The sequence below is a fragment of the Tympanuchus pallidicinctus genome, unplaced genomic scaffold (assembly GCF_026119805.1).
Source record: "Tympanuchus pallidicinctus isolate F22 unplaced genomic scaffold, pur_lepc_1.0 scaffold1, whole genome shotgun sequence".
Taxonomy (NCBI): Eukaryota; Metazoa; Chordata; class Aves; order Galliformes; family Phasianidae; genus Tympanuchus; species Tympanuchus pallidicinctus.
The window spans coordinates 69,906,797-69,934,407 of NW_026294618.1; the positions used below are offsets into that span (position 1 = coordinate 69,906,797).

The 27,611-nt window shown below is 40.2% G+C and overlaps 1 protein-coding gene across 1 annotated transcript; it reads left to right on the forward strand.

Annotated features, from left to right (window-relative positions):
- ABCB10 (ATP binding cassette subfamily B member 10) lies at positions 1-26,744 on the forward strand. The gene is made up of 13 exons (XM_052684492.1): positions 1-358; positions 10,746-10,946; positions 11,281-11,483; positions 13,260-13,394; positions 15,035-15,181; positions 15,903-16,038; positions 18,607-18,702; positions 22,944-23,153; positions 23,451-23,530; positions 24,799-24,979; positions 25,204-25,247; positions 25,747-25,781; positions 26,139-26,744. The coding sequence occupies exons 1-13, from the start codon at positions 16-18 to the stop codon at positions 26,428-26,430; spliced, it is 2,103 nt and encodes a 700-aa protein (XP_052540452.1). The 5' UTR covers positions 1-15; the 3' UTR covers positions 26,431-26,744.
- The last annotated feature ends 867 nt before the right edge of the window (positions 26,745-27,611 follow it).

The window sequence follows — 27,611 nt, forward strand, 5'->3', positions numbered from 1 at the left end:
CTCCGCGCCGGCCGCATGGCGGGCTACGCGCCGCGCCTGCCCTGGCTGCTGCCGCTGCTGCACCGTGCGGTGCCGCCCCCCTGGGCGCGGGCCGCCTGCGGGCCCGCCGGGCTCCGCTCCTCGCCGCGTCCTTCGGCCGGCAGGTGCGGGGCGCTGCCCCGACCGCCGCCGCCGCCGCCGCGCTGCCGCCTCCTCTTCCAGCCCGGGGCGGCGGGCAGCGCCTCGCGCGCCTTGAGCGTCGCCGCCGGCCCCGAGCCGACACCGCCGCCGGCGCCGCGGGGAGCCGCCGCCGGGCCGCCGCGCTTCGAGGCCAGGAGGCTGCTGGCCCTGGCGCGTCCCGAGCGCTGGAGACTGACAGGTACCGGCCGCGGCTCTCCCGCCCCGAGCCACGGGGCTTCGGCGGAGCGGGGAGGGGGCGGCGGGGCGCGTTGCTGAGCGCAGTCCGGAGCGGGGGCAGCTCCGTGTCCGCGAGCAGCCCGAGATCGGGTGCAGCGACCCGCCCGGAGCGCCGTGGGGAGGCCTTGCTGGGAGCGCCGGGTGCGTGTGAAAAGCTACGGACGGGCTCCCACCCCGCCCTGAGCTTCTGCCTTGTTCTGGAGGGAGGGAAAGCAGAAGTTGGGGAAGTTAGGGAACTCGGCTGGTGCTGGTTCCCGCCTTTGTGCGTGTGCTGGGCTGGCTACTAAAGCAGTTTGCAGTAAACTCGGGTCTGAGACTGCACGGAATTAGGCAGAAAATGGGAATCATGAGGATCGTGTTTTTGTTTGTTTGTTTATTCAATCTTATACATCAGAGTTGTGCCAACCGAGAATTTGTTGCCAAAAACTTTAAAGAAAAAAAAAAAGCTCCTTAAACAATTTGTTTATTTATGTTTAGTTTCCTTAGGATGAAGTAAAGCACCGTGGTCTCTAATACACGCCACTGACAGAGGGCTAGCTGATACAAAGTAGTCTTGATATCGCTTCTCCTGAGGTTAATAGGATTAGTTGCTGCTTAGAAAGGAACATGTCAAATCGTTGTTTGTTTGCTTCCTTTTTCTTGAAACCACCTGAATTGGCAGGCAGCAGGTGTGCTCCTGTCAGCCTCGGGCCTGCAGGACTTGGCACAGACTTCATTTGTGGGTAGATCCCGTCCCTGACTGCAACCCTCCTTGGGGTGTGAGGGAGGGGAGGTGGGGTGGGCAGGCTTGGGTGAGGAGGAGGTGGTGTTGAGAAATGTAAAATACTTCTGTGCAAGTTCTTATTCACAGTTGGATGATCGCAGGACTTTATGCGTTATCATCACGTGACCAAAATAGTTTGGATCCAAATTAAGTTCTGTTAAAAAAGTATTTCTGTGCCATGAACTCCTGCTTTATGCAGCTGTTTGGTGCTTGCAGAGTAAAAGCAGGGAAAGATGAATGGGAAAGGCAGAGGAGAGGGGATAAAGTTGTTGTAATGTTGAATAGAGCTTCAGTCTTACTTGGATTGCTTTCTGCACCGGGTTGTGGGTTACATTTGAAAGCCCCTTGTCTTCCAAGTTTCTATTGAAATTCCTGAAATTGCAGTTGTTTTAAGGAAGGATTTGGTGATCTGGAGGCTGCTATCTAACCAAGATCTTAATTTACATTTAAGTACGGTAGTTTGCAATTATATTATAAAATAGTCCTAAGTACCCTTCACCTTCTGATGTTTTTAAGTAAATTGACTACACAGTCACTAAAAATCAGCTATGTGCAATTTTCTCTTTAAAGATAACAAACTGGTATGTTTGTTTGTGTTTGGTTTTTGTTCTTAATTTTTTTTTTAATTAACTTGATTGCAAATCATGAGAATGGAGAAAAAGCATGCAAATGTAATGATTACTTCTTAACATTGGTCTTAGTTCTGAGAGACAAGTGAATTTATGCAAAATTTTTCATCCTCACTGGCGCTCTGCTTAAGGCAAAACTTATATTAAGTTGTAATTAAATGAGAGGATGGAAAAGCTAACAAGGAAGAGACCTTCGGTTATTATAGAGTGCAGGAATAAAAAATGCAGGTAGACATGCCCTTGTAGGTGATTGTAAGGAAATCACCCTGACCTTGTATCTGAATATGTTTAAATGCTTTCTGTTGTTTCTTTTGCATCTGAAAATCTAGCCCTTACAAACTCAGCATCTGTATGACCTCCATTCTGGAGGAAAGAGGAAGGTTCAAAGTATCACTGTATGAAGCAATGAACTTAGAGGGAACCATTTGATTTCATCTTCAAGCACACTTAACCAGTAAACGCAGTGGGTTCTCTGAAGAGGCTTACTGGTGAGGTTTTGTTCTGCAAGCTAGCTTAGCTTTCCCAGATCTTTGGGGTTTTATATGGGTTTTATAGCTGGCAACATGGGTGTATGGCAGTACCCTATGGAGTGATGTACCTTTTTTGTTACGCCATGTAGCGGGGGTTGTGATGTTTTGAGAATTGTAATTGTGTACTGAAATTCACAATCACTGATGATGGAGTAGTTGATGTCAGGGGAGGCTGAAGAAGCTGAGGATAGATAATGGTCTGTGGGTTTGAATGGCTTGTGCAAGTCATCGTTCATAGAACAGGATATCCCGAGCTGGAAGAAGCCCACAAGGAACATGGAGCCCAGCTCCTGGCTGCTCACAGCACCACCCCAAATCCAAACCCTATGTCTGAGAGCCGTGTCCAAACACAGCTTGTGTAATGTGCTCTTTCATCTTCAGTTACTCCTAGAGCCAGGTACAGCTTCAACAGGACATGTGTGTTTCGTAGTTCTTAGTGCTAAAAAGATGAGCAAATGTTACAGTGGAAATTCACTCTGGTAGTGACCACGTTCTTGTGCAGTGGAACTGTGAGGATTTAAATTCTGTAATACCTCTGAGATTTTAACAAAGCGGGAGAGAATCATTTTAGGAATTCTTTGACAGATGTTGTACAGCCAAGTCAGGTAAACTGGAGTCTTCAATTAAATTTAATTCCCAAGGAATAGGATATAGCCACCACTGAAGTTATTAGATCCCACTATGTGTGGGAGGCCACAAAAATGCCTTTTCAAAATGATCCTTTTTATTTCTTCCCGCTTCCTTGTTTCTCTCTGTGAGAATCTGTCCATTGCGCTTCATCCAAACCACACTCCAAGTAAACAATGGTTCTATTCAATTGCAGGGTAAGCAAAAGCAGCTTTGAAACGTTTAATCCGACAGCAAAGTGTGTCCTTTTCCTGTACAACTCTTACTGCAGGCTGAGTAGAGTAGAGAAAGAAATATTGGTTTGTACTCAGGTCTTCTCTAAGGATGTGCAAGAAATGTTATTCCATCAGTTTTAGTTTAGAACTTTGGGCAACCTTTGCAACAGCATTTTTCCTGTGTTTAGGATTGCCATGAAATTACAAGAATGCTGCCTTGTTCGTCATGCCGTTCTTCTGTACTTTGAAGTCGTGCCAGGTGATGCACTTTCTTGAATCAGAAATCTTTGGGTTGCTGAAGATTTTTCTTTTATAATTTTAATAAGGAATAATTCTCTATAAAAAACAATTCTTATAGAAAGCCAATTTAAGGAAGAAAATCAAGATCAAAGTATTGTACCCAAGACTGACTGAAGTTTTTGGGTGTGTTCATTGAAAAGCAGTTCAGAAACCATCTTAATAATTTACTAGTTCCTTTGGTTGGAGTAGTAAAGAACTTTTTTCTTTGTCCTTTTTTTTTTTTTTTAATGTATAGGGTACACACAGAAATGTAGAATGCATCAGTTTTAAGCATTACTACTGGAAGATCATGCTTTTGGTTCTTTATACTTGTACAAGCTGACATTTTTAATGTCAGGTACTTGAAATGGGAGTGAGTATTTTTGATAACATCAGTTATTCTAGGAGATGAAACCAGGCAAATAATGTTTATTTAGCTTGTAGTAATGCTTACCTGGCTTAATTTTGAAACCTGCTCTTCCAGGCTTTGCTGTTTGAATTGTAACACCAGTAGGCAATCCACATGGTTTTAAATAAATAGTTTTCCCTCTCCATTTAAAAATTAACTAAAAGGCAGATGTGGCTGAAAAAGATCAGTTTTCATGCACTCACTAAAACCTTGACACTGAGTCAAATTAATTCTAAAATGTGCATAATGGGAGGGAAGCTGATGGAAGCCAAGGACTGCAGGCACCAGGATGCCCTTCTCTTCAGAACTTGGATTGAGCCCCGCTCTCATAAATCGTGTTGTTTCTGTGCTGTCGCTCAGTAGCTGGGGTGTTTCTGAGCAACATTTATGTGGACTTGAGAAGTGAACCTGTGTCCACTCTTTTCTGTTAGTGCAACTCAGCTGTCACCTTGATCTTTCTGAAGACAATGCTGGTGGTTTTACAACTGTATCTACTGTGTGTATGACATGTACATGGTTAACTTAGTGGTTGTTTTTCCTTGTGCATTGAGCCTGCTGTTGAAAGAAATCAAACAGGTAAAATACCCCCCTCTCACAGAATCACAGGGATGGAAGGGACCTGAAGAGATCATCGAGTTTAACCCTCCTGCTAAAGCAGGCTGAACAGACCCAGTTCACTCAGCCTTTCCTCGTAGGGGAGATGCTCCAGGCCCTTTATCATCTTTGTGGCCCTGTGCTGGGCTCCTTCTAGGAGATCCCTGTCTTTTTTGAACCGGGGAGCCCAGAAGTGGACACAGTGCTCTGGATGTGGCCTTAGGAGGGCAGAGCAGAGGGGGAGGATCACCTCCCTCGACCTGCTGTCCGTGCTCTTCATAATGCACCCCAAAATCCCATTGGCCTTCTGGGCCACCAGGACGCACTGCTGGCTCATGGCCAATCTGTTGTCCAACCTGTTGTCTCCGACCAACTTTTCTTCTAATTTTGTTGTTAAGCAGCCTTGTAGCTTTATCGCTAAGTAAATAAATGGTTGGGGGCTGGTTGGTTGCATTTCATATTTTAAACTGGTGGTGAACTGTCAGAGAAGTTATTTTGTGAAGATGTTGCAGTAACGGCAACTGTTGACCAATGTGATCACCAGGTGGCTTAGAATTTGATTTCCCTGGAGAATGTTTTCACTGCCACATCTGTTTAAGTAAATAATGACTATCGAAGGAAAACTGCTATAGTGGTCTGACATAAAGACTGAGTCGGTGATTAGGAGCAAGTTGAATGCTTGCATTTTATGTGTTGGGGAAAAAAAAAAAGAAAGGTACTGTACTTCTGCAGCAAACCTGGAGTTATTTGATTATTTTTCAACATTTGATGTTTGGTGTTGGCTGATTTTTATGTCTGAGGGAAATCAATATCATGAGAAAATATAGTGGAAACTTGAAATACTTTGTCATTGGAAGGAAGTCTGGTTTTCAAAAATTGATGAAACACTCTGAGTCCGTGATTGGTGGTTTATGCTATTTGTTTACCATGCAGTGGTAAATGCACAGAATTTAGTAATGCTTTCTGCCTTTTTGGTATAAGGTCTGTATCTCTGCTTATCCATAACTGCAGACTGGTCGATTGTCCTGAATAATCCAGGGGGAAAAATTTTGAGGATTCAGGCCTGGGTATATGAGGCATCCTTTCGTAGTGAGTCTGGATAGAAGAACAAACCTTTCCTATCCCCCACCCCACCCCCAGGCAAACTGCAATTTATGTTTGGTTGTTGAGTTCCAAAGGTTTTCCCACAGTGGCAGAAAGATGTGAAAGAGAATGTTTTCTCTGAGTTCTTAAACAGGCCAGCTTGTGACAGGCTCTTTTTGAGCATCGGAAAAGGACCAGCATGTAGTCCTGTTTGTGTTGATAATAACCAACTGTGAAACAGAGATTCTGTAATTCTTGAGAGAAAGCAAATGTACCTCCTTGCAGTCAGATTGAGCCCAGCTTCCATTGTTGCTGCCAGGCAGGTGTTTTGCACAGCGCTGCACAGGCGTTCAATCAGTCTGTATGCCTTGCTGCCTCTTCCTCCTTTCCTCCCATGCAAAGCAGCAGTCTCCCTTGCTCCTCCTTTGTACAGACTTCCTCAAACCACTCTGTGTGGAAGGTCGCTTCCCTCTGTAAATATCTCCTCTGGAAAACCCTCTGCAGCCCACCCTGCAGAGGCTTCTTCTTGTCCTGGTTGCTGCATAGCGAAGGACTCCTGGTAGGTCAGTCTTTGGTCATTGGAGCCTCAGTGAGGAGCTACTGAGGATAACTTCTGTGAATCCTGAACACCTCATGGTTCAAAAAGCAGCCATTCTTCAAGATTGTAAACTTCCCTAAGTTGCATCATGGAAATGTTCTGAGCACGAGGGATGCCACCAGCTGATGCCCTGGGGTTCAGTTTGTTGCTGCTGTCTCACCGTGCCTCCAGATCTTGGACTCCCATCTTGTTCTTGAGATGCTACCTCAAAGGTTTCACCTGTCTCTTGTTTAATTCTGTCCCACTGCAGTTTTCTCTGACGACTTCTCCATACTGTTGTATGACCCTGGTCAGTCAAATGAGTATGCCAGCTTTTTCATGAGCTGTCTTTGAGATATTTAAAGTTGTGCGATGCTATTGTTGTACCAAAGAAAAAAAAACAAAACAGCTTTTTGTCATTTGGAAACCTGAATTGCTCTTTGGTGCCTTGAAAATAAAAATACAAAAGAAACAAAAAACCACACAGATGCAATAACAGCATGAAACTGTCTATAGAATCTTCCTATTAAAAAAAAAAAAAAAAAAGCAAACTCTAAAAAGCCATGTTAATCACAAAGGGTGTAAGATTCAGTATACTGACTGCCCCTGCAAGTTAACACACCTCCACAAGAAGAGCTAGCAGCTTTCCAGAATGCCCCAGGGATGCAGCTTGCGGCAGTGCTGTCAGGAACACGCTTGTTTTTGTGAGAATAGTATTACACTCCTAAAAGTAATCTAAGGAGATGTCCTCTAAAAGTTGTTCTTGCACATGTAATGATGCATTGCATGATAATACATGATACGTGATGATAGACGCAGCCCTGATGTCATGTATGAATTTAACATGAAAAGAAAAACGCTCCAGTCATACCTAAACCTAGAACTACGCACAAAATCTTTGAGTGCACACCAGAAGAAAATTCCATCTTGAAATAGTTCTTTGCAGAACAGCCTCTTGGTGGTGTTGATAACAGCCATTCAGCATTCCTGTATAATTCACAACAAACTCCTTGTGGGCCAGGACTTGCCAAACAGCAATGGACTTCACTTAAGCAACAAACATGGAATTTATCAGCATGCCTTTGTCCTATAAAATAATAATTGTGTGGCCTTATCCCTGTGCATGTGCATCGCAGTAGGCTGTCACTCCAAATGAGCCTGTGGAAGTTTCTTAAGAAGTAAGCGTGTATTTTACTTAAGCTGCTCAGATAATTGATAAAGGACAAGTGTTCTCAGCTAGCGGTACAAGGCTGCTTCTCACAAACCCAGAGCTCTGATCTGCCAGCCCCAGTGTTCAGATGAAAGCAGGAAGATATGAGAAAGATCCTGGGAGGTAACACCTATAGCCTTTCTGAATGGGAAGTGCTAGCTACTGCGTTCAGTTGCTGTATGCTGCCAATCATCATCGTTACCTCATTTTTCTGTCCTTCATCTCTGATCAGTTTGAATGGTCTTAATTCATCTGAGGTCAAATCTTCATGTATTTGCGCTAAAATTTCTTGTAAGCCTTGAGGGGGAAGGGCTAGTTCTTTATACACTTCTGCATAGTGCATGGGGAGAGCAAAATTAGAAATTTCCATGGTGCTCGTGGTGGTGTTCTTGCCCATGCAAGAACTGTTATTGTAACCCTTTAGAGTCACCTCATTCCTGTTCTCAAGAGAAGCCTCTGATAACTCTGCCTGGTTATTTCTTGTCAGCATGTCCTTTAGCACTTGCTAGCCAATCCTCTATGCCAAGAGTGAGTCTGCTATGAAATGTAGTTGCAGACCCACAGTTAGAAAGCAAGCCCACCCTAGCTTTACTAGAGAGCATGCTGATCTCTATAGCTATTGAAGCAGTGGTCTGGGCTTCTGTGTAGGCAAACAAGCAGAACATTGCTGAGGATTTCTAGCAGGGCTCTCTGCTGCTGCTGGAGTGGGGTTGCCTCGTCTTTGCTTATGTGGTCTGTCTGGTGTAGCCTTGGTTTTGTAACATCCATTGATTTGCTTTGTGTTTCATTTTCATCTTATAGCCTGCAAAACTGGTTTACTCTAATAGATATATGTATATATCTTCCAAAATGCACTCTTTTATTTGACGTAATCTGGGTAACAGAGCAGGCTGTGTCAAATGAATGCTATAAAGTTTACCCTGACCTTTTTTTTTTGTCAGTGACAACACTCAGTGGCACCAAAGTGTTTTCCTATCTGCTTGCTGAGCACCTTGTGCTGCTCCTTTTAGCCACTTATCACAGTGACAGCTCTTCTTTGTGCGTGGAGATAGGAATGGTTGCTGAGTCCTCTTTCTTTAATTAATCAACAGCAGCTCAGCAGCTTGACATCTGTGCTATTTTGTAGTTGTTCTGCTGTTAGAATCAAAGTGAGAGTTTCAGTTGTGGAGCCTCCTTTTGCTTGTGATTTGTGATTAAATTACTGTAGGCGTGTATACTGCTTAAGGGGGAAAATTAGCAGTCTGATTGATATGAGCCTTTATTTTCAGAACTGCATTGTTTGTGTGTATTATTATCACCCACTGACTGATTTCTAAGTAGCTTAGTAGCCTGAAGTTTGCATTACATACTGGCATTGATTTTTAGTCCAGCTAAGGCTGTTGGAGGTAATTACGGTGAAATCCATACTAGTTTAAATGAGGAAGAGAGACTGGTAAATCCAAGACAGGAAAGCTGGACCACTGTACAGAGAGACGGGACTTTTAGCTGTACACTCCCCTTACTTTGCTGAATGTTTGCATTATATAGTTGTCCAGTTCCATCCATAACTGAGAAGGAGACAGCACTAATGGATGCCAAGCTGCAACACTGTGCTGTGCCCACAAAAGCAATGCTTTTGACTATCTCCTGCTGTCTCACAGACCAGCTTTTCCTGATAGGAGATGACCTAGATTTGTTGGATTTTCCCTGCTGCTTCACTGCCTGAATACACCTCTGCAGCCAGCCTGTTAATGAGGTCACTTGCTTGTATGAAGTTCTAGCTACTAAATAATATGCTTGTTAAATCTGGTTGTGCCATGGGTTACCTAGGTTTGCAGTAGGAAATCATGTGCTTTCTACTCTGTAAATTTTCTGTAGCTTCAAATGAAAGCGCTGAGTCCTTCAATGTTCTTGGTAGCCTGAGTGTAAAACAGCTGAATGACCACATGCAGCTCGTGAATAAGGACTCCGTATAATGGGTTGGACACGGTGGCCAAGCTCATTTGGGCAGTGTGCAGAACCCTACCAGGATGTCAGTTAGCGTGTGGAGAAGCACTTGCTTCAGGTGGTGCTGGATATGCTGGATATGCATTTCTTCACACCTGGAATTCTTCATTAGAAATGCACAGCTGTATTTTTGCTTCAAGTAAAACCGAAGCGAAGCTTTCCATATATGTGTGTGGAGGTGATAAAGGACATCGCATCATCTGTGGCAGATGTTGGGTGTTCTGCTCTACAGCACTGCACAGCTGCTCTCACATCATAATAAAAGTGATACAAGAAGCTCAGGATAATTGAAGGAAAACTCAGATGACTCCAGGATTTGCAATAAAGTTCCTTCTTGCCTTGGAAGACATTATCTGCAAGTAGTTTTATGGTAACCGTATGAATGGTTGCTTTCAGTGTGGAGCTGTCTGCTTGAAAATTATGCTGTATAAATGGCATTGTTTGTTGTGGTTCAGTGGTTTTCATATCAGGTTTGTTCAGTTTTTGAACAAGAGGATATTTTTCGAGCTCTCAGCCCTTCAGGCTTGGCTTGCCTTCTCAGGATCAAGTTGCATCCTTGACTCAGGAAATTTATTTGCAGGGGAAAGTTCATAAGGCTCGGTCTTGGTCCAGTGCTGTGTGAAACAGCTTCAAACAGAGCTACCAAAGTGATCTTGCAACAGGAATTCAAGCATTGATAATAGTCATTGCTCCTCAGCAAGCAGACTTCTATTTGTACTTATGCTATTTTACTTTCAGACCAGCAATAGTGAAGAGTTAAACAAAACTAACATATATAATTTTTGCCCATCAAGAGTAAATCATATATGTATTATCTTTTTCTTGCAGGTAGAATTGCTTGTTTTAGATGGTTCTCAAATCAGATCTTTAATTCAGTCCATTTCTATTTCAGAAACCGACAGTTTGAAGTGTTAGTATGGTAACAAACATGAATAATGAAAAACAAACCAAACTAGAGTGAGGGATTGCCAAGCTCCATCCCCCCTGCTACAGGCAGGGCTACCAATCTCCATATCTAATACTAGACCAGGCTGCCCAGGGCCCCATCCAACCTGGGCACCCTTGAACACCTCCAGGGACGGGGCATCCACAGCCTCTCTGGGCAGCCTGTTCCAGCACCTCACCACTCTCTCTGTAAAGAATTTCCCCCCGACATCCAACTTAAATGTTCCCTCCTTCAATTTAAAACCATTTCCTCTTGTCCTGATATTATCTACCCTTTCAAAGAGTTGACTCCTCTCCTGTAATTTTAATGGGTACCTTGCCTAAATTAATTTACACAGGGACTTAAAATATCTCATTCAGCACATGACATAAAAGAATGTTATTTAGTGCTCATGCTCACAAGCTTAATGGAAATTTTAAGTGAAATATTATTTCATATATACTATTAATGATCTTGCAAATTCAGACTTTGTTTCCTTGCCTTCTCCTTGTTAATTTGCAGCTGCCGTTGGCTTTCTGACAGTTTCCAGCGTTATTACCATGTCAGCCCCTTTCTTTCTGGGGAAAGTGATTGATGTCATTTACACAAATCCCAGCAACGACTTCACTGACAGCCTATCCAGCCTGTGTGCCTTGCTGAGTGGAATCTTTCTATGCGGTGCTGCTGCTAATGCTACTCGTGTCTACCTCATGCAGACTGCAGGTAAAAACAAAAAAGTGGACCTGAGAGTCACCTTTTTTTTTTTTCACGGTCAGGATATCTGGTAATCTGAAATAAAGTCTTGGCATTGACTAAGAAAACCTCTAGGAATCAGTAGCTTTCCTTTCCAGATCAAAGGTAAATTAGTAATGCAAAGACAAGCATGCTGAATAATTGTTCATTTTTATTTACTGTAGTGTGATATTTCAGAGCTTATGTGACATAGTAAAACTCTGTAATGTGACTCGTTATGTGCTGTTGAGCGCCGTGATGTTTTGCACTGTAGGTGTGTGTAAAGTATTGTAAGCCATGCTTGACTGCCTTCTGTTTCTGACAGGGCAAAGAATTGTGAAACGTTTGAGGACAGCCATGTTCTCCTCTATTCTGAAGCAAGAAACTGCTTTCTTTGACAAGACCAGAACGGGAGAGCTGATAAACCGCTTATCTTCAGATACAGCACTCTTGGGCCGTTCCTTGACTGAAAACCTTTCTGATGGGCTCCGAGCAGGAGCTCAGGCATCTGTGGGGGTTGGAATGATGGTATGGCAGTCTGTTTCTTGCTTGTTGCTTCCTGTAGCTTCATAATTTTTCATTTCAGAGAATGTAGTTCAGACCAGAAAGTATGTGTCCTTTTGGATTCAAGTGTATTTTACTGGTTATTAACAGCTACAGTATCCTTTATGCACTGGTTGCAATAGATGATGTGTCCGTGGACACTTGATGTTTATTTATTATTTATGTTTTTAATTTATGTTATTTATTTACTTGTTTATTTGTTTGTTTATTACAAGCCATAATAAGGAAAATTAAGATTTGAGAGAAACTGCTCTTGTTTCCCTGGTTTATCAAATGAAATATAGTAGGCAAATAATTTAACTCTATTCTTACTGAATGTAATAAAACTGGTGATAGTGTCCCATTGATTGTTGGTAGAATAAGATGTGGTGGGCCTGATGTAAAAGTCATTAAAGTTCTTTGACTCAGGACAAAGCCTAGGTGAGCAAAGACAGCAAACACTGAACTTAGAGTTGCTGCTCAAGATTTTTACAGGTGTTAGTATTTTTGTTCATAAGGACTATGGAAACACAGGATAGAGTCCTAGAACCATCTAGCTTGGAAAAGACCTTCAAGAGCACTAAGTCCAACCATCAACCTTGTAATTATTAAACCGTGACACTTAGTGCTGTTTTGGGTAGGAATATGTGAGTGAAGGCTTTGGTGCAGTGCATCAGTTAATATTTCCCATTGGTGAGTTAATTTACAAAAAGTCTGACTTCCCTTGGTGGTTTTCATGAATTTTGTTACACTTATTCAAGAGAAGATTCACTGGTGGCAATTACCTTAAATGAAAGATAAAAGTATGGTAAATTCAAGGATTGGGGAAAAAAAAAATCTTCCATGACTGATTTTATTAGAAACTGGTAACAGTTCCCACTATGAAGCTTTCAAGTTTTAATACTTCATCACTGATAACAATTACAGCTTTCTGTCTATAAGCAAAGAGCCTAAGGTTTATTCTGCAGCAGATTAATTGGAATAACCTTATATAAGACATCTTGCCCAAAAATGCTGCCATTATGCAGTTTTAAAAGGTAGACTATCAAAAGACTCTATAGAGACTATTGCAGAATAATTATAAAATGCGTCAATTAAATCAGTTTTTAAATTTTTTTGAGATTTTTCTGTTTTAACTACAGAAATCAAAATGAAGTGAAAACATATAAGATCTAATTTTAAGAAGTAGTATAATAATAATTACCTATGAGTACTAATGATGATGCTATTATGAGTGATACATTTTTCAACACTATATTGTTCTAGGCTGTGACCGTTCTTGAGTGCCAAAGAGTGCAGGTGATTCCATCTGCTCCTCAGATACCCAGAAATACCATATGATATTTCTCTACTCAAAGTTTCTGTATCACACTGTTTATTCAACAGCTGTGACAGCACTTTAGATATTGTGATAGCGTATGTCCTTCAGCATCCCCAGGTAGGCCTGTTGACTGCCAGCTTAAAACACATGGCTAAGTTCACGCAGCAAACCAGTGAGAAAGCTGGAAATGAAATGCAGACTTCTCGACTTATAGTCCTTTGTTGTAACCATGGAACACATTCCCCAAATACTGTCTAGAAGAAATAAAACATCAGAAATGAAAGCATGGCAGCACTAAATTGCAATCTTACTAATTTCAGAAAACTCTGGCAAGGGAAGTTACAATTCAGTATTGCAGTTTTTTTGCAATATTTGCAGTTGTTATTTGCAGTTATTTTCCATTTGAACATAAACCCCTGACACATTCCTTTTTCTTCTAGTTTTTTGTGTCTCCTGGCCTTGCTGCTTTTGTTCTGAGCGTTGTGCCACCCTTGGCTATCGTGGCTGTGATTTATGGAAGATACTTGCGAAAACTTACTAAAATGACCCAAGATTCTCTTGCAGAAGCAACACAGGTAATCTTGCAGCAGACCCTTCTAATTAACTTCAAAGTTACTCTGATGTATTTAGATTACTATTTCTGAAGTTACAGATCTTCTGAAGATAATAGTACTGTTCATTGCCCTAAGCCTTGCTATGCCTTTAGTGTCGCACCTGGACACTACAAAATACAAGTTTTGGTAACACTTATCCATACAATTCAAAAACAACAGTGCTTTGGAAAAGGTTGTCCATACAACGTGTCCTGGACGTACCAGGCCTTGAGAATTAGGAAATGTGCATTGTGGAAAGGATGATGGTAAGCTACAGCTATGAAGGAGTATTAAAGAAAAAAAAAATCTATGAAAAAAGCAATCTGTGTAATTTAGAACCTGGACTTGAAAAACACTTTTCTCAGACCGTGATTATGAATTGTAAGCCATTAGAAGATTAGAAGCACCTGTATATATATCTTCTTTCTTTCTTTTTTTTTTTTAAGAAAACTTAGCGAGTTGACCTCTGAAAGGAATCATTGACTTGTTTCCGTCTTAATGTTTGAGGCTAGAATTTTTTCTACATACGTAAGTTTCTGGGCATCTCAGTATGTACTTAGATCTTTGAGAGGAAAATAGAAGTAATTTTTGTTTCCAAGGAGGATGTTGTAAAAAAGACTTAGTTGTGTTTGCTGAGAGCAATGAAATATTGAAAAGCGCTGGGAGATAAATAGTGATAAGACAATCATTTCCTCTCAGACTAAGGGAAATGTCATTAAAATGCATAGAAATATAATTAGGAAAGGTTGGCTAAGATAGGCATTGTTACCAGCTGTCATAAACTTGGGATATCCTATGTAGGAATTCTGTAAATTGTCTATGCCCAGGAAGGATTAGACATCTTCTGTGTACCTCTCTCATCCTGTATCCAAAGGAAGTTCGTAGTGTGAAAACGAGGTGTGGGAGTTCACTCAGACGAGTAATTTTAGTGTTTCACTCATATTTCCAGATCGAATGCGGTATGGAAAAGACAATTATTGTGTTTTTATCTCCTACTTCTTCACCCAAAAGGGGTCTTGTTTTTTTGTAAGGGTATCACAATGTCTGCTAACAGCTTAGTCTAACTAATTGGAGTTTAGATCATTTTACAATTTTTATTTTGCTCTTCAGAAGTTAAAATACTGAGCTAGAATGGGACACTGGCAGTTGGTCTAAATTAATTCCTGGTGCTGCTTTGTTTAAAGGAGTGGAATTGTTTCACAAAATAACTGCAATATTTCTGTCACATGATACTATAGAGAGCAATATTCTTTATTTTTCCCTTCCCTATGGTGCTATTGCAAGTTACTGTGAATAGCAATTTTCAGATGTTCATTGTTCACATTAAATCAAGATTTTTTGAAACCCTATTTTTATCCTGTTAATTCTCTGTTTGCACTGAAGTCAAGGTAGTCTTGAAGTTCTGTTTTAAAACTGCCTGGGCATGCAAAATAAAATTAGCATAATAAAATTAAAAAAAAAAAAAAGTCAGGAGAAAGACATGAAAAATTTTCAGTGGTATTCAAAGGAATGTACTTGGAGATGAGCATGGTAATATTGGTTTGACTTTCAAATGGTCCATAATAGGAACATTCAAAATGGTGTGACTGTGTGCATTTGTTTTCTTCTTTGCTTTAATCTAGTTAGCTGAAGAGCGTATCGGAAACATAAGAACAGTTCGAGCTTTTGGGCAAGAAATGGCTGAAATGGAGAAATACACGAATAAAGTTGATTATGTGCTACAGTTGGCTAAAAAAGAGGCGCTAGCTCGGGCAGGCTTCTTTGGAGCAGTAAGTAAGCTTTGATGAAAGGAAACCAACCGTGCTATTCCAAGTGTCAATTATTTTGAAATTCATGAGGATACTTGCAGATTTGCAAATAAATGAATTGAGGGTAAAGTGAACCAACATTAAACTGTGGGAAGATTGGACTTTAATCAGTCTAAATTTCTGTGAAACTGCACCTCAAGATGAATTGGTATGATAAAGTCTGTTTAAGCCTCTCTTTCTGTCTCACACCTTCCTTTGTACTATCCATTTAAGCCCATCCCTCCTGTTCAGGGAACTAAACTAGTGGAAATCTTCCCCACATTTGGTGTTTTACATGCTTGGCTTCCTGATGCGACGAGCAGCCATGCGAAGGAAGGATGGACTGGAGTGGGATTGTGTTTGTCCGTAACAGTTTGCACTGAATTGGTTTACCAGCTAAAACTGCAACCTAATCACAGCCTATCAACCCTTCTTGAATTATGCCTATGTTTGTCATTCCATTTTAGGGAATGAGGATTAAAAAAAAAAAGGGGGGGGGGGATTACTTGCTCTTCATACGCTTATTGGATGGCACAGTGCAGGGTCACTGGATGTCTGTACGGCTATTGGCTTAGCTTGGTTTTGCTCAGATTTAACTCAGTCCTCTAAAGTTGTAGATAACTTTCAGTGGAAGGAAAATTCTGAAACAATATTTCCTGTCTGTGACAAGTCTGATTTTCCTTCATTTCTTTTTTTTTCTTAGACTGGCCTTTCTGGAAACTTACTTGTCCTCTCAGTCTTATACAAAGGAGGATTACTGATGGGCAGTGCTTATATGACAGTTGGTGAACTCTCTTCATTCCTAATGTATGCCTTCTGGGTTGGAATAAGCATAGGAGGTATGGAATAAGGAATTAGATTTTATTCACTTGGAAGCATTACAGTCAGTATAGAGGTGTGAAGGAAGAAGTTTAGAAGATCCGGCTTTCTTAAAAAGTCTCCAAATGGTCTTCCTAAGAAATCATACTTTTTTTTCCTCTTTTTCTGAAGAGTTAATTAAAAAAATAATGTATTACTTACTATAAACTTTGTATACTTGAATACTGAGATTATTATTTTTTTCAATGTGGACATGTGACAGATAAGTATTGCTCCAATATTCTTTAGATCTAAATTAAAATACTTGGCATGTTATGCAAAGAAATAGTCTTATGGGCTTGGGTTGTTTTGTTGTTGTTTTTTTTTATTTTTTTAAAACACGTGTTTCTGTCTTTAAATGTAGTCAAGTTAGAAAGTCATGTAGAATTTAGTAGTAAATCAGTATAAAGAGTGTCTTGAGCTGGAAGATTAAATAAAATGCCAGCCGAACAGAACACTCTGGTGCTAACCTTTTGTTTTCCCTTGCTTGACTTCTTGAAGCTCAGACTCAGTAATCTACAGGCCCAGAAACAAACTGTTCATCTTTTTGGGAGAGCAGTCTTCACTGCTGTGTACAGGCAAAAATGAAGATAAGGTACTTAGAAGCTTGATTACTGGTTGGAAGGTTCTTTAAAAATGAGTCTGTTGCTTCTGATAGATTGGCAAGGCAATGCAGCTCATCTGTACTCTTTAAAACAAAGTCTGATACTGTGGAAAGTACAAAGATGTGCCTGAGGACAAAATTCACAGGCCTGCTTCCTCAGCTATCAGAGTCCCAGTGGAACTCATTCCAACCACCAACAGTCTGTCTTCTCTGAATCATTTACACTTGGTCAGTAGAGCCCCTGAGCTTCAGAAACATGGGAAAAAATAATATTAAATAAATGAAAAATAATATTAGAAAGACTGAAAACACATTGTTGAGTCCTATTTCCAATAAAATTATCTTTTAAAATTCTGCTTAAGATTATAGAGGACTATAGTTCTGCACAGAGCTCGTTCTCATGGGGACTCAAAAGTAAAGGTGTATTGCCACAAGGTGCCTGCCTTCCTTGACACCTAAAACCATAGAGGTCTGCTGAACACTTTGCACAGTATATGTTGTCATCAGTGTATACAGGAGTTCAGGCAGTGAGCTGTGAAGCTCATTGTGTAATCTGGAACACTGCCTCTATTTGTTTGCTGTGAGTGTTCTGTTTACAGAAGTTTGCTGCCAGTGTCTTCCACCAAAAATTGAAGAGAGGTTGGGAAAATTAAAAACATGTTCTCATTAGTACTTGCTGTCCATATTGTACAGGCTGGTTTATGAATGGTTATGGATTTGCAAATGTGTGTGTCCCAGTTTCAAGAGGCTGTGTGGGAGTGACACCTTCAGCTTCATGCAGGGCAGTAAGCTACAGAGGGTTTGTTTTTTCTGCCAAGCAGACAGCTTCTTACTGTGGTTTGTGCCTTTACTGCCAGCTTTCAGACAGTCTCCTGCAACAACATGATGAAAAGCCCTATCTACACTTTGTGCTGGGCTTGTTGCTCTGCAAGAATATATCAGTAAGCTTATTTTAGGATACCTTGGGTTTTCTGCCCTCCTGAGATCATTCTTAACATTATATGTGTTTTTAGGCTAACTTTCTTTATTCTGTATGAATTTATTCTGTTGGTCTTCAGGGAATCTGAAATTGTTAACTCTATTTTGAAATACATACAAAAAAATCAACAAGTAAAACATTTTATAGTTACATAAAGTAAGTATAAAATATATACTATCATACTCAGATATACACTTCTCTTTACTAAGATATATACTTATCATACTCAGTTTTGGTTCCAGGTTTGTTTGTCTGCTTCTTTCAACTGGAAAACCTTCCAGTCAAGCTGGTTCCAGTATGGTTCACATAGCTGTGAAGAGCTGTGACCCACTAGTACTTGCATGCTTTGTCCCTAGGTTTTTCTTTGCCCAGTAACTTTTGAAGCATGCAGACTTGGGAGACACATTGCTTTACGTTTTCAGTTCTCTGCATAGGCACAGTCAGCTCAGCCTTTAGTTTTGTGCCCTCCCTCTCCTGTGGCTGACTCAGCAAGCAGAGAATCATAGAATCGTTTGGCATGGAAGGAACCTTTAGGGTCATCCAGTAAAACTGTCTGACAGTGAAGGGCATTCAGAGTGTTCTGTTATGCTGAAAAATGTTGAAAATGTAGCTGCTTGTATGCAAAGCTGTTTCTCTAAAGTTTAATGCTAAAAGGTAAATGGAAAAGACGTGCTTTGATTTTGAAGATACACAAGCTTAGTGTGTAAAAACACTTGTGTTATTTTCAGATTTATTTTATTTTATTTTTTATTTTATTTTTTTTAGATATAAAAGTGGCAAAAAAGAGTCATTGGTAGCTCTCTGCTGAGACTAAATAGGACTCAAACCAGCAGGTCTGATAGTGTGTTGGAGTTAAAGTTCCCCTGCATGTATCTGATGCTTTGATGCTGGTGCAGTGCAAAGTTGATGCCTACTAATGTCTTCCATCTGATGTAGATGCATAACGCTGTTCTTCTTTTTGCTTAGGTCTAAGTTCCTTTTATTCTGAATTAATGAAAGGATTAGGTGCTGGTGGACGTCTGTGGGAACTGATTGAGAGGAAGCCCCAACTTCCATTTAATGGTGGGTCCTTGTTTCGTTATTGTTCATAGATTGATTTTCTCTACACTTCAGAAGTAGGTTGGTACTGCTTACATGTATCTTTTTCAGAAAGCATCTTTTTCAGAAAGAACTTAGATATAGTGCTAACTTTTCAGCCTTCTCCCAACTCTGAACCAGAAATTTCCTTGAACCAGAAATTTTAGATGCTCAAATTTTTTGTTTTGCTTTTTCCTTTTTTTTTTTTTTTTTTCTTCTTAATTAATTCAGGATATTCCTTTAAATATTGTAACTTTGGAAGTGATTTGACTGAAGACATGCTCATTTCTAGCTCCTTGCTTTGATGTCAGCACCACTTTCTCTTGCATTGTGTTTACAGTTAAGAGTAGAAGGGAGAAAAAGTAGAGGGAGGAGCTCTGTATGAGATGGCTGTATTTCATGTTTACACTGAAAGACTTACCATGTACCTCTCTAATGTTTATGAAATCAAGCAGTCTGAAAAAAGAAGCTTTCAAAACCAGGTGTTTTACCTTAAGAATATCTCAAGTTTCTGCAGACAATTCACATTGGTCTAGTGAAATATGGTTCTTTGATAAGGCATCAATTTGAAATCTAAGGTGCAAGCACAAACAGTTTGAGGCGTTTCAGCAGCATGTGTCAAATTTCGTTTTCAGCTCTTGTGATATAAGAGTGGGGCTGAGATATGACAGGAATGAAAGGAAGGAAAAGGTGGAGCAGAAGTGGAGAATCTTTAGGAGTACATAGGATGTGTAGGTACAGCAGGTGTGGCTTTTGGAATGATTTCCACCCTTTTCCTCCCAGTAGCACTGCCCATTTCGAAGGGGCAGGAAGCATTCTGGTATACAGCTTACCTAATTCGCCATGGGTAAGGGAGTTATGGGCCTCTGTGTGTGAGCAGTCTCCTAAACTGGCATGTGTGGTGTTGGCCCTGGTTACAGGCATGTGATATTTTTGATGTTGCTGTAGTGTTTTAAGCTACTGGACAGTGGGGAGAGGAGGGGAAAGGGTTTGAAAGGGAGGTAATGTCTTTGATGAATCAAGTTTGACATTGATGGAAGTGTGAGGAAAACCAGGCAGTTTTTGTGGCAATTCAGTCATTCGCATATGATTTTTCTCGTGGGCTGCTTTAAGCCTAAAGATAGATCTGCTGTGTCTGAAAGCACATCTATTTTATCAGGAGTTTTACAGAAAAAGTTGCTCGCCTTTGAGAGCCGTTAGCTTTTATAAAGGGTACCTTGGTCACGTAGTTGTCAGATCCCTGAAAGAAGATACGCAAACACAATCTATAAATCTGCCTTTTGACCTTGTAACTAAAAATTTTGTCAGCAACTCAATTTGCAGTTGTAGTGTTTGGAAGCCAGACAGTGCCCTCCAGTGTTGAATATATTTTGGATAAAATCAGCATTTGCCTTTCTTAAAGTAGTTCAGTGAGTTGCTTATAGAAGATACTTGGTGTGAATTGCTATTTCTTTTTTTCATCAACTGTATCCCATTAATCAAAAGTCAAATATAAGTTTTGACCAGCTCTGCATGCTGTTAGTAAATGCAATGGGGCAGAATTCAAGAGAGCTGTCTACTTACCCTCCGACCTTTATATGGTTCTCTAGTTAATGAGCTTTGTAAGGGTTACTTTAAGAAGACTAGAAAAGAGCATTCAACAGACATAATAGATTTATTTTTTTTGAGTGAGCTGTGGCATAGAGAATGGAGTTTTATTTTTGAATCGGTTGATTCTGAGGGTTATTTTTTAAATACTCCGCTTAAATTTATTTAGTTATTTATTTATTTGCTCCTGTCTCCTACTGCTGGAATTACCAGGGTTTTTAATCTGGCTAATACTAAGGCACAGTCTGGCTTTTTGTCTCATTTCTCTTTACAGCTGCAAACATGTCTGTAGGACACTTTTCAATATGTATAGACTCTATGTAGACAGGGAAAAGTAATACTGTTTCCAATGGATGGAGATAGGCACTTAGAATCGAAGCCATCTGTCCAAAAGGTAACCACCAGCTGGCTGATGAAGGGAGAGCTGCATGCTTTTGTCTTAATCAGTGAAGTTAGCATAAACTTTACACCATGAGGAACAATCTAGAGCTCACTGCAGTGTGCTGTGTCCTTTGTAGATCCGGTGCGACTGCAGATTTAATCATCATTTGGATGTGATTTATTGTATTTTATTTTTATTTGGATAATTTCAGCAGATGACTACTTTATGGTTGGCATCAGAACAGCATAAGCAGTAGTATTGGCTTTCCCACTGAAAATACTGAGTTGTTTAGTTATACTAATAGTGACATACAGAAAATGATACTTACTGTGTAGGCCAAAAATAAATTGGACGAAGTCTCAGTCATCCACATTGCATAGGCTTACAGAAAGTTTCTTTTAAGTGTTCTTTCATTGTAAACTAATGAAGAAAGCAGACCTTTGTCTCAGTAAACAGTTATTTATGGTGACAACACATATGTCAAGAACTAATGATGATGGGGGTTTTTTTCACCACCTTTTGTGATCCAAACACAAAATGAGCACAACCCTGCACATAGCTTTTAGATATTTTTACAAGCAGTATGTAGAGGAAGAACTTGTGGTAGCAGACTTTGTGTACTGAAGCAGATTTCGGTATTTCAGGTAATGTTATAGACTATGCAATGACTGGAACTGACAATAAAGATAAGCAATTACTTGTTAATTTGATATATTAAGAATTGTACTGCTAGCATACAGTTTCTCTTCCCAAATAGGCATTTACAGGCTGTTGTGCTTTACCTAACAAGTTATGTGTGTGTGTCCATAGATTAAAGTCAAGGAAGGAGCCTGAAATACCATGCTCTTACCTCTACAATTTCTGTGCTACTCCCATTAAAGTGTAAAGCCTGGAGAAGAGGAGGAAAACTGGGAAAAAGAGAAGCAAAATCAGTAGTTTGTTCTATGAACAGCAGAGCTAGTGAATATTGATTGGTGTCTTTGTTCCTTCTCCCAGTTACCTGTTTATCAGGGACGCGTGTTGCCATGTGCTGTAGCTGGGGTTACATCTAAAAAGAATGAATGGTCTGGAGTCACATGGCTTTAGCTGAACGCTACTTGAGTCTGTGGTGCTGTCCATGTTCACAAAACTGGTCAGAAGCTCTTGAGACTATTTGTTGAGAACACTGCACCACTGTCAAATTAGTGTACTTTGTGTGGACATACCTTCATAGAATCATGGAATGACTTGGGTTGGAAGGGACCTGAAGGATCATCAAACTCCAGCCCCCCTGCTGCATGCAGGCCGCCAACCTCCCCATTTAATACCAGACAAGGCTGCCCAGGGCCCCATCCAACCTGGCCTTGAACACCTCCAGAGATGAAGCACCCATAGCTTCTCTGGGTGTTCCAGCACCTCACCACTCTCTTGTTGGGATATAGCAGGGCCTGAAGTAATGATATGTCTTTGTCTTGTCTACTTATAAGCTTTTTCTAGTACTGATATTAAGATAATTATTTGTAACAAATGCTGTGCTCCAGAAAGAAGTTCCTTTAATTTTGACAGTCGTTCATTCATAGTGGCTAGCTGTGGTATTTCACAGTTTGAAACCTTACTTTCTATGGTCTGTTGCCTATGTATTATGCCTTTGATTGATCTTTGAATGCATCCTTCTCCTGAATTTGTTATATTTTCCACTTTTTAAAGTCTTTAAAATGGCCATTTGTTCACAAATCTATTAGCTTTTTCTTAAAAGCTAATGATTTAAATGGCAGTTCTAAGTGATCTACTGTCCTCCAAAGGGAAGGCTGTTTCAGGTGACTTTTGTGGCACAGTGAAAGGGCAATAGTGATTTGCAGCATTTATCTTTTTGCATCGGATCTATAGCAAGAGGACTTTGGCCTTCAGTACTGTGTCATTTTATTTAATTGCTCCAAACTGATAAAATATAAATTGCTTATAATATGTTTAAAAATTCAGATAATCACTTTAGATATAAATACCAGAAGTTGTTACATATTATCCCAGTTGCTATAGTAGCCTAAAGCTTCACTGTTGGTGAGCAAGCTGAAATTGCAGTGAGGAGCGAGCAGTGTACCATACTGACTTAATCATGGCTGAAACATAACCTCTGTCGTCTAATGTTGTGGCTTCCAGCTATCCCTAGGCTTCGTGTGCAGAGATATAACTTCTATTGACTGTCTATAAAGTAGGTTCTGGGAGGTTTGAGCTGGTTTTAACATCTGTTCATATGTTTCTGTTTTATTTCCTCATATAGAGGGAATCACATTAGGCAAAGACACATTCAGAGGTGCTTTAGAATTCAAGGACGTTGAGTTTGCTTATCCAACACGTCCAGAAACATCCATTTTCAAAGATTTCAGCCTCTCCATTCCAGCTGGCTCTGTGATGGCTCTGGTTGGCTCGAGTGGCACAGGGAAATCAACTATTGTATCCCTTCTACTGAGACTGTATGATCCTATCGCAGGTATGTTTTGCACGTTGTTCTGATTTGACAAGTGATGCTTTGTGTCTCTGATACGCCTTATAAACATCTGAGGGTTCCTGCACTGAGGTCCTGATGGGATCATCTCATCGGTGCAAGTGTGCTTCCCTTTGGGCTGTGTGATCGGCGTGTGGTGGTGCCTGCATCGCTTTGCGTCTCTGATCTGCTCTGACAGCATCCTGGGATGTGTGCATCCAGGGGTCCTTGTTCTCAGCTGTTTATTTTGCCTCTTCAGTGCAAGTCAGAACACCCCTGACTTTGCTGTTTCTTTACTTTAAGGTACTATCACTGTTGATGGCTTTGACATTCGTCAGTTAAATCCACTATGGTTCAGGACAAAGATTGGAACAGTGAGTCAGGTAAGGAAGAAAAAAATTCCTAAGTGAATGTAATAGTTTTCTCTAAGCAACTTGCTGGGCCTCACTTCTCTTCTTTGTAGAACTGCGTAATCTTACTTCTCAGTAAAGTTCCTCCATCTCACCTTAACTGCTGATGTGAATGTTTTTCTCTTAGGATGAGCATTCGGAGCTAGCCCCGTTATTCTGTAGTCTGTTCTTACAGAATTACAGTGATACAGTGTGTTTGCTTAAAAGAAAAGTTTGCACATGCAGCCTGGGAAACACTGTTGCAAGTCACATAGATACCAGTACCTCCATGTTTATTGTGATCTGTTGAAGAAAGTAACACAAAGTGTAACAACGTGACCTATTAATGGCAGTTGCCCAGTCACATTTTGCACAGCCATAAGCAAAATGACTTGTGTTCCGTGTTGTTTCCTGGCAAGCACAATTCCATTAGGAAATCATGAAAATACAGCTCTGTTGGTGCTTAGTCATGGAGTGCCCCGTTCCTAGCAACTCCCTCACTTGGGAAGTATGGGGTGATGTTCAGTAACAATCTTAACTGGTCAAACAGATTGTTTTTAAGACTCCTTGCCTTGTCTCTGCAAATGATTCACAGTGCACTTAACTGTTAGATTGATGTTCTGATTAAAAGCCAAAAAGCTTCTGCACAAAAATGAATTTCCTCTGGGCATGCTAGCATCTCTCTGTTTGAATGTATTTCATTTTATCTAGGCTTGTGTTACTAGCACAAGATCTCATTCTAGAGCACGTTTCTTCTTTATGTTCTAGGAAGAGCAGACTTCCCTTCTATTAACACATTTTCCCATTGCACACCATTTGTCCTATCTGACTGTGCTCTGCTCTACTTTAAGCTTTGCACAAAATACTGTTAAAATTTGTAGAGCTAATTAAGAGTAGGTTCATTGTTATTTCAAATGGTGATGCATTAAAGTGTGAAGGGAGGTTCTCTGATGTTTGAATGAATAGTTTCTTCTGAACTCTTATTTAAATACTAGGAATTGAGGCTTATGTTTTATCAGTTAGAAAACAACCTATTTTTGAATGGATTTTGACTGCTCTTTTTGATATTAGGAAAATTTGGATTGCTCTGTGTTTTTTCTTTATATCTATTTCAACTAACTTTAGCATGAATATTCTTTTATAGGGATATGCAATGGATTAGTGCTGGGTCTTATAATTAGAATTCATGTTTTTTGAAATCCAGATGATACGTGCTTGTAATTACAGATGTAACATGTTAGTTATGTTTCTGAATTTGTCAGGAACCAATTCTGTTCTCCTGCTCTATTGCTGAAAATATTGCCTATGGTGCAGAAGATCCATCTACCGTGACTGCAGAGGAGATTCAGAAAGTTGCTGAAATAGCAAATGCTGCTCATTTTATCAGAGATTTTCCAAAAGGGTTTGACACTGTAGTTGGAGAAAAAGGCATTCTACTTTCAGGTACATTTGTTATTTGATTTTAAAATCACGATGCTTCGGAGCGAAGCCAAAATTGTGTTGTTGTTGTTACTCAGCCTTTTTCTCCAAGACATAGCCCAACATCAGTATTAACATCACTTCCATTCCCCTCCTGATGCACGTGCCTAATTCAGCTCAGCCCAAGCCTCTAGTTAAAAGGACTTCATGTCTGTTCTCCTCTTTCAACTTACTGACTTTTTCCCCAGGTGGACAGAAGCAGCGAATTGCAATTGCTCGAGCTCTGCTCAAGGTAAGACTGCACCTGTTAATTAAGAAGTTGCACAGTGTTTGTGAACTCTCATTTATTACATCTGTGGTTGAAATACTGATAGATCTGGTAGATTTTTCTTATTTTTTGTTTCTGGACAGTAAATTAGCAGGCAAACTCCAAGCAGCGGTGAGCTGACACACCATGAAAGATCCCTGTGACAGTAGTAAATAGGAAATTGAACTTCTGACTGCAGCGTTGCCAAGTATACGTTAAAAGTCTTCTCCCACAGCACTGCCGCTAGGTTGTGTCTTTGAAATAGTCCCCAGTTAGTAGTGTTCTCTTTCTTTAGCTTGCAGAATTGGAGATGAAAGTGCTGTTTCCATTTTGCTATCTCGACCTGTGGACTTGCTAAATGTAGTTTTAGAGTGGCACCCTGATCTTTTGAAGAAATAATTGCTGTGCTGTACTAACACTGTATTTTTTATATATTCAGGTCTTGTCCCATTGTAATTGTAACCGATTTTACTTTCTTCTTTAGAATCCCAAAATTCTTCTCTTAGATGAAGCAACAAGGTAAGAAAAAGTAAACAGAAACTTGTGATCTATCTGTAGAACAGAGATTTGGGCGGTGTTCTTTCTTTAGCTGCATGCCCTTGAACAATCTACCTAGCCTCTTATTTTTCTCTGCCCACAAGAAACTGAAATTCCAGAATGCATAAATTGACAGGGAGATCTGTGCTGAAAGCTTTGCTTATGCAAAGTGGAAGGATAGCTGGAATGCTGAATTAATTTTTCCCCAAACTAGCTCTGTAATGTGCAACGTAGCTTTGAAGCAGGTGTTTCAAAAGCTAACCTGCTGTTAAAATAACATATTCCCCTTTCTCTCTACCCCCTTTCCCTCCGCCCCTTCTGCTCTTCATTTCTTTATAGTGCTTTGGATGCTGAAAATGAGTACCTAGTGCAGGAAGCCCTGGACCGGCTGATGGAAGGGAGGACAGTTCTAATCATTGCCCACCGTCTGTCTACCATTCAGAATGCTGATTTTGTGGCCGTCCTCGGTCAGGGCAAAATTCTCGAATGTGGAAAACATGAGGAACTCCTTGCAAATCCAAATGGACTTTTCAGGAAACTAATGCAGAAACAAGCTTTTCTCCAGAACAGCGATACTTTTGCACTAGACATACAATCCAGAGAAAATAATCTATTAAAAGAAAACGTATGAGGGAATGTACGAACGATGGAAGCTTACAAACTATGAAGAATGTAACTTATGTTCCAGTAATGTAAAGTAAATGTTATATTTTTCCAAAATGTACAAAGTATCCTTTTGAAACTTAAATGTGTTTAAACTTTGTATTGAAAGCTTTTTGATAATTATTGTCACTTTTAAAATGTGTGTCGCATTCAGAGAGTGTCAGAGGACAGATGTTTGTGCTTTGTGTCACATGAACCGAGGCCGTTTAGAGCCATGCTTGCTGTAATGCACTGTATGACAATGTGCTATGTTCTCAAGTAAATTCGGTATTTTAAGGGGAATCAAGTGGCAGTCCGATCATTTTCACTTCATTGTCTCTTCCCTTTTCAAGAAACTTTTACGTTTGTGTTTGTTGCTCATCTTAAAAGGCTGGAATTCCAAAAGTGCACGCTTCACTTACCATTTGCTCTGAGATAAGAGAACTTGATTAGGCTCACCATCTACAGTTAACAGAGAGCTACAAATGAAAACTTGTCTATAGTGCATGGGAACAGATGTTGGAGGAAAGCCACTGAAAATAAAAACAACTAACTGACTTTACAAATAAGGACAAACAAAGTATAATTTTTGCAGTGTGTTTTTTCAGCGCAGGAAAAATCTAAGGTTTGCATGCATTTTCTTCCCTTTTCTACTTTCCCTGCTTTAGTTTTGCTTCTATTACAAGATGACATCCAAAAGAAGATGTTTTTACAAATGTGAGTTGTCCCTTTAAGGCACATACACATACATATTAAAGTCTGGTTTATGAAATTTTAGTGTCTTAAAATTACATGTCTTAAAATTTCATAGAAATCTCAGATTTTGCCTAATCACCTCGTGTCACTTGCTCAAGGACAATTATTAAAATATGTTGTGGTAGCATGACATTAATTTACACAACTGCAGGAAGTACGTTTGGCAGTGAAGAGCAGGCTTCACGTTTCTAATTTAAGAACCTCTTTAGTAGAATCTCTCCATGCTTTCTGAAGATACAAAGCACCACAAGAAACGTTTACAAAGCCAAAAGTTTCACAGTGTCTCATCAGAGCTCCCTGTGCTAGGAAATCTGATTGCTGCTGGAAAGCCTTATTGGAAATAGGTGAGGTATCTAACACTGGGTAAGCTTAACATCCTTCTCTAATGTGCCTCTAAAAGCACATTATGGAACA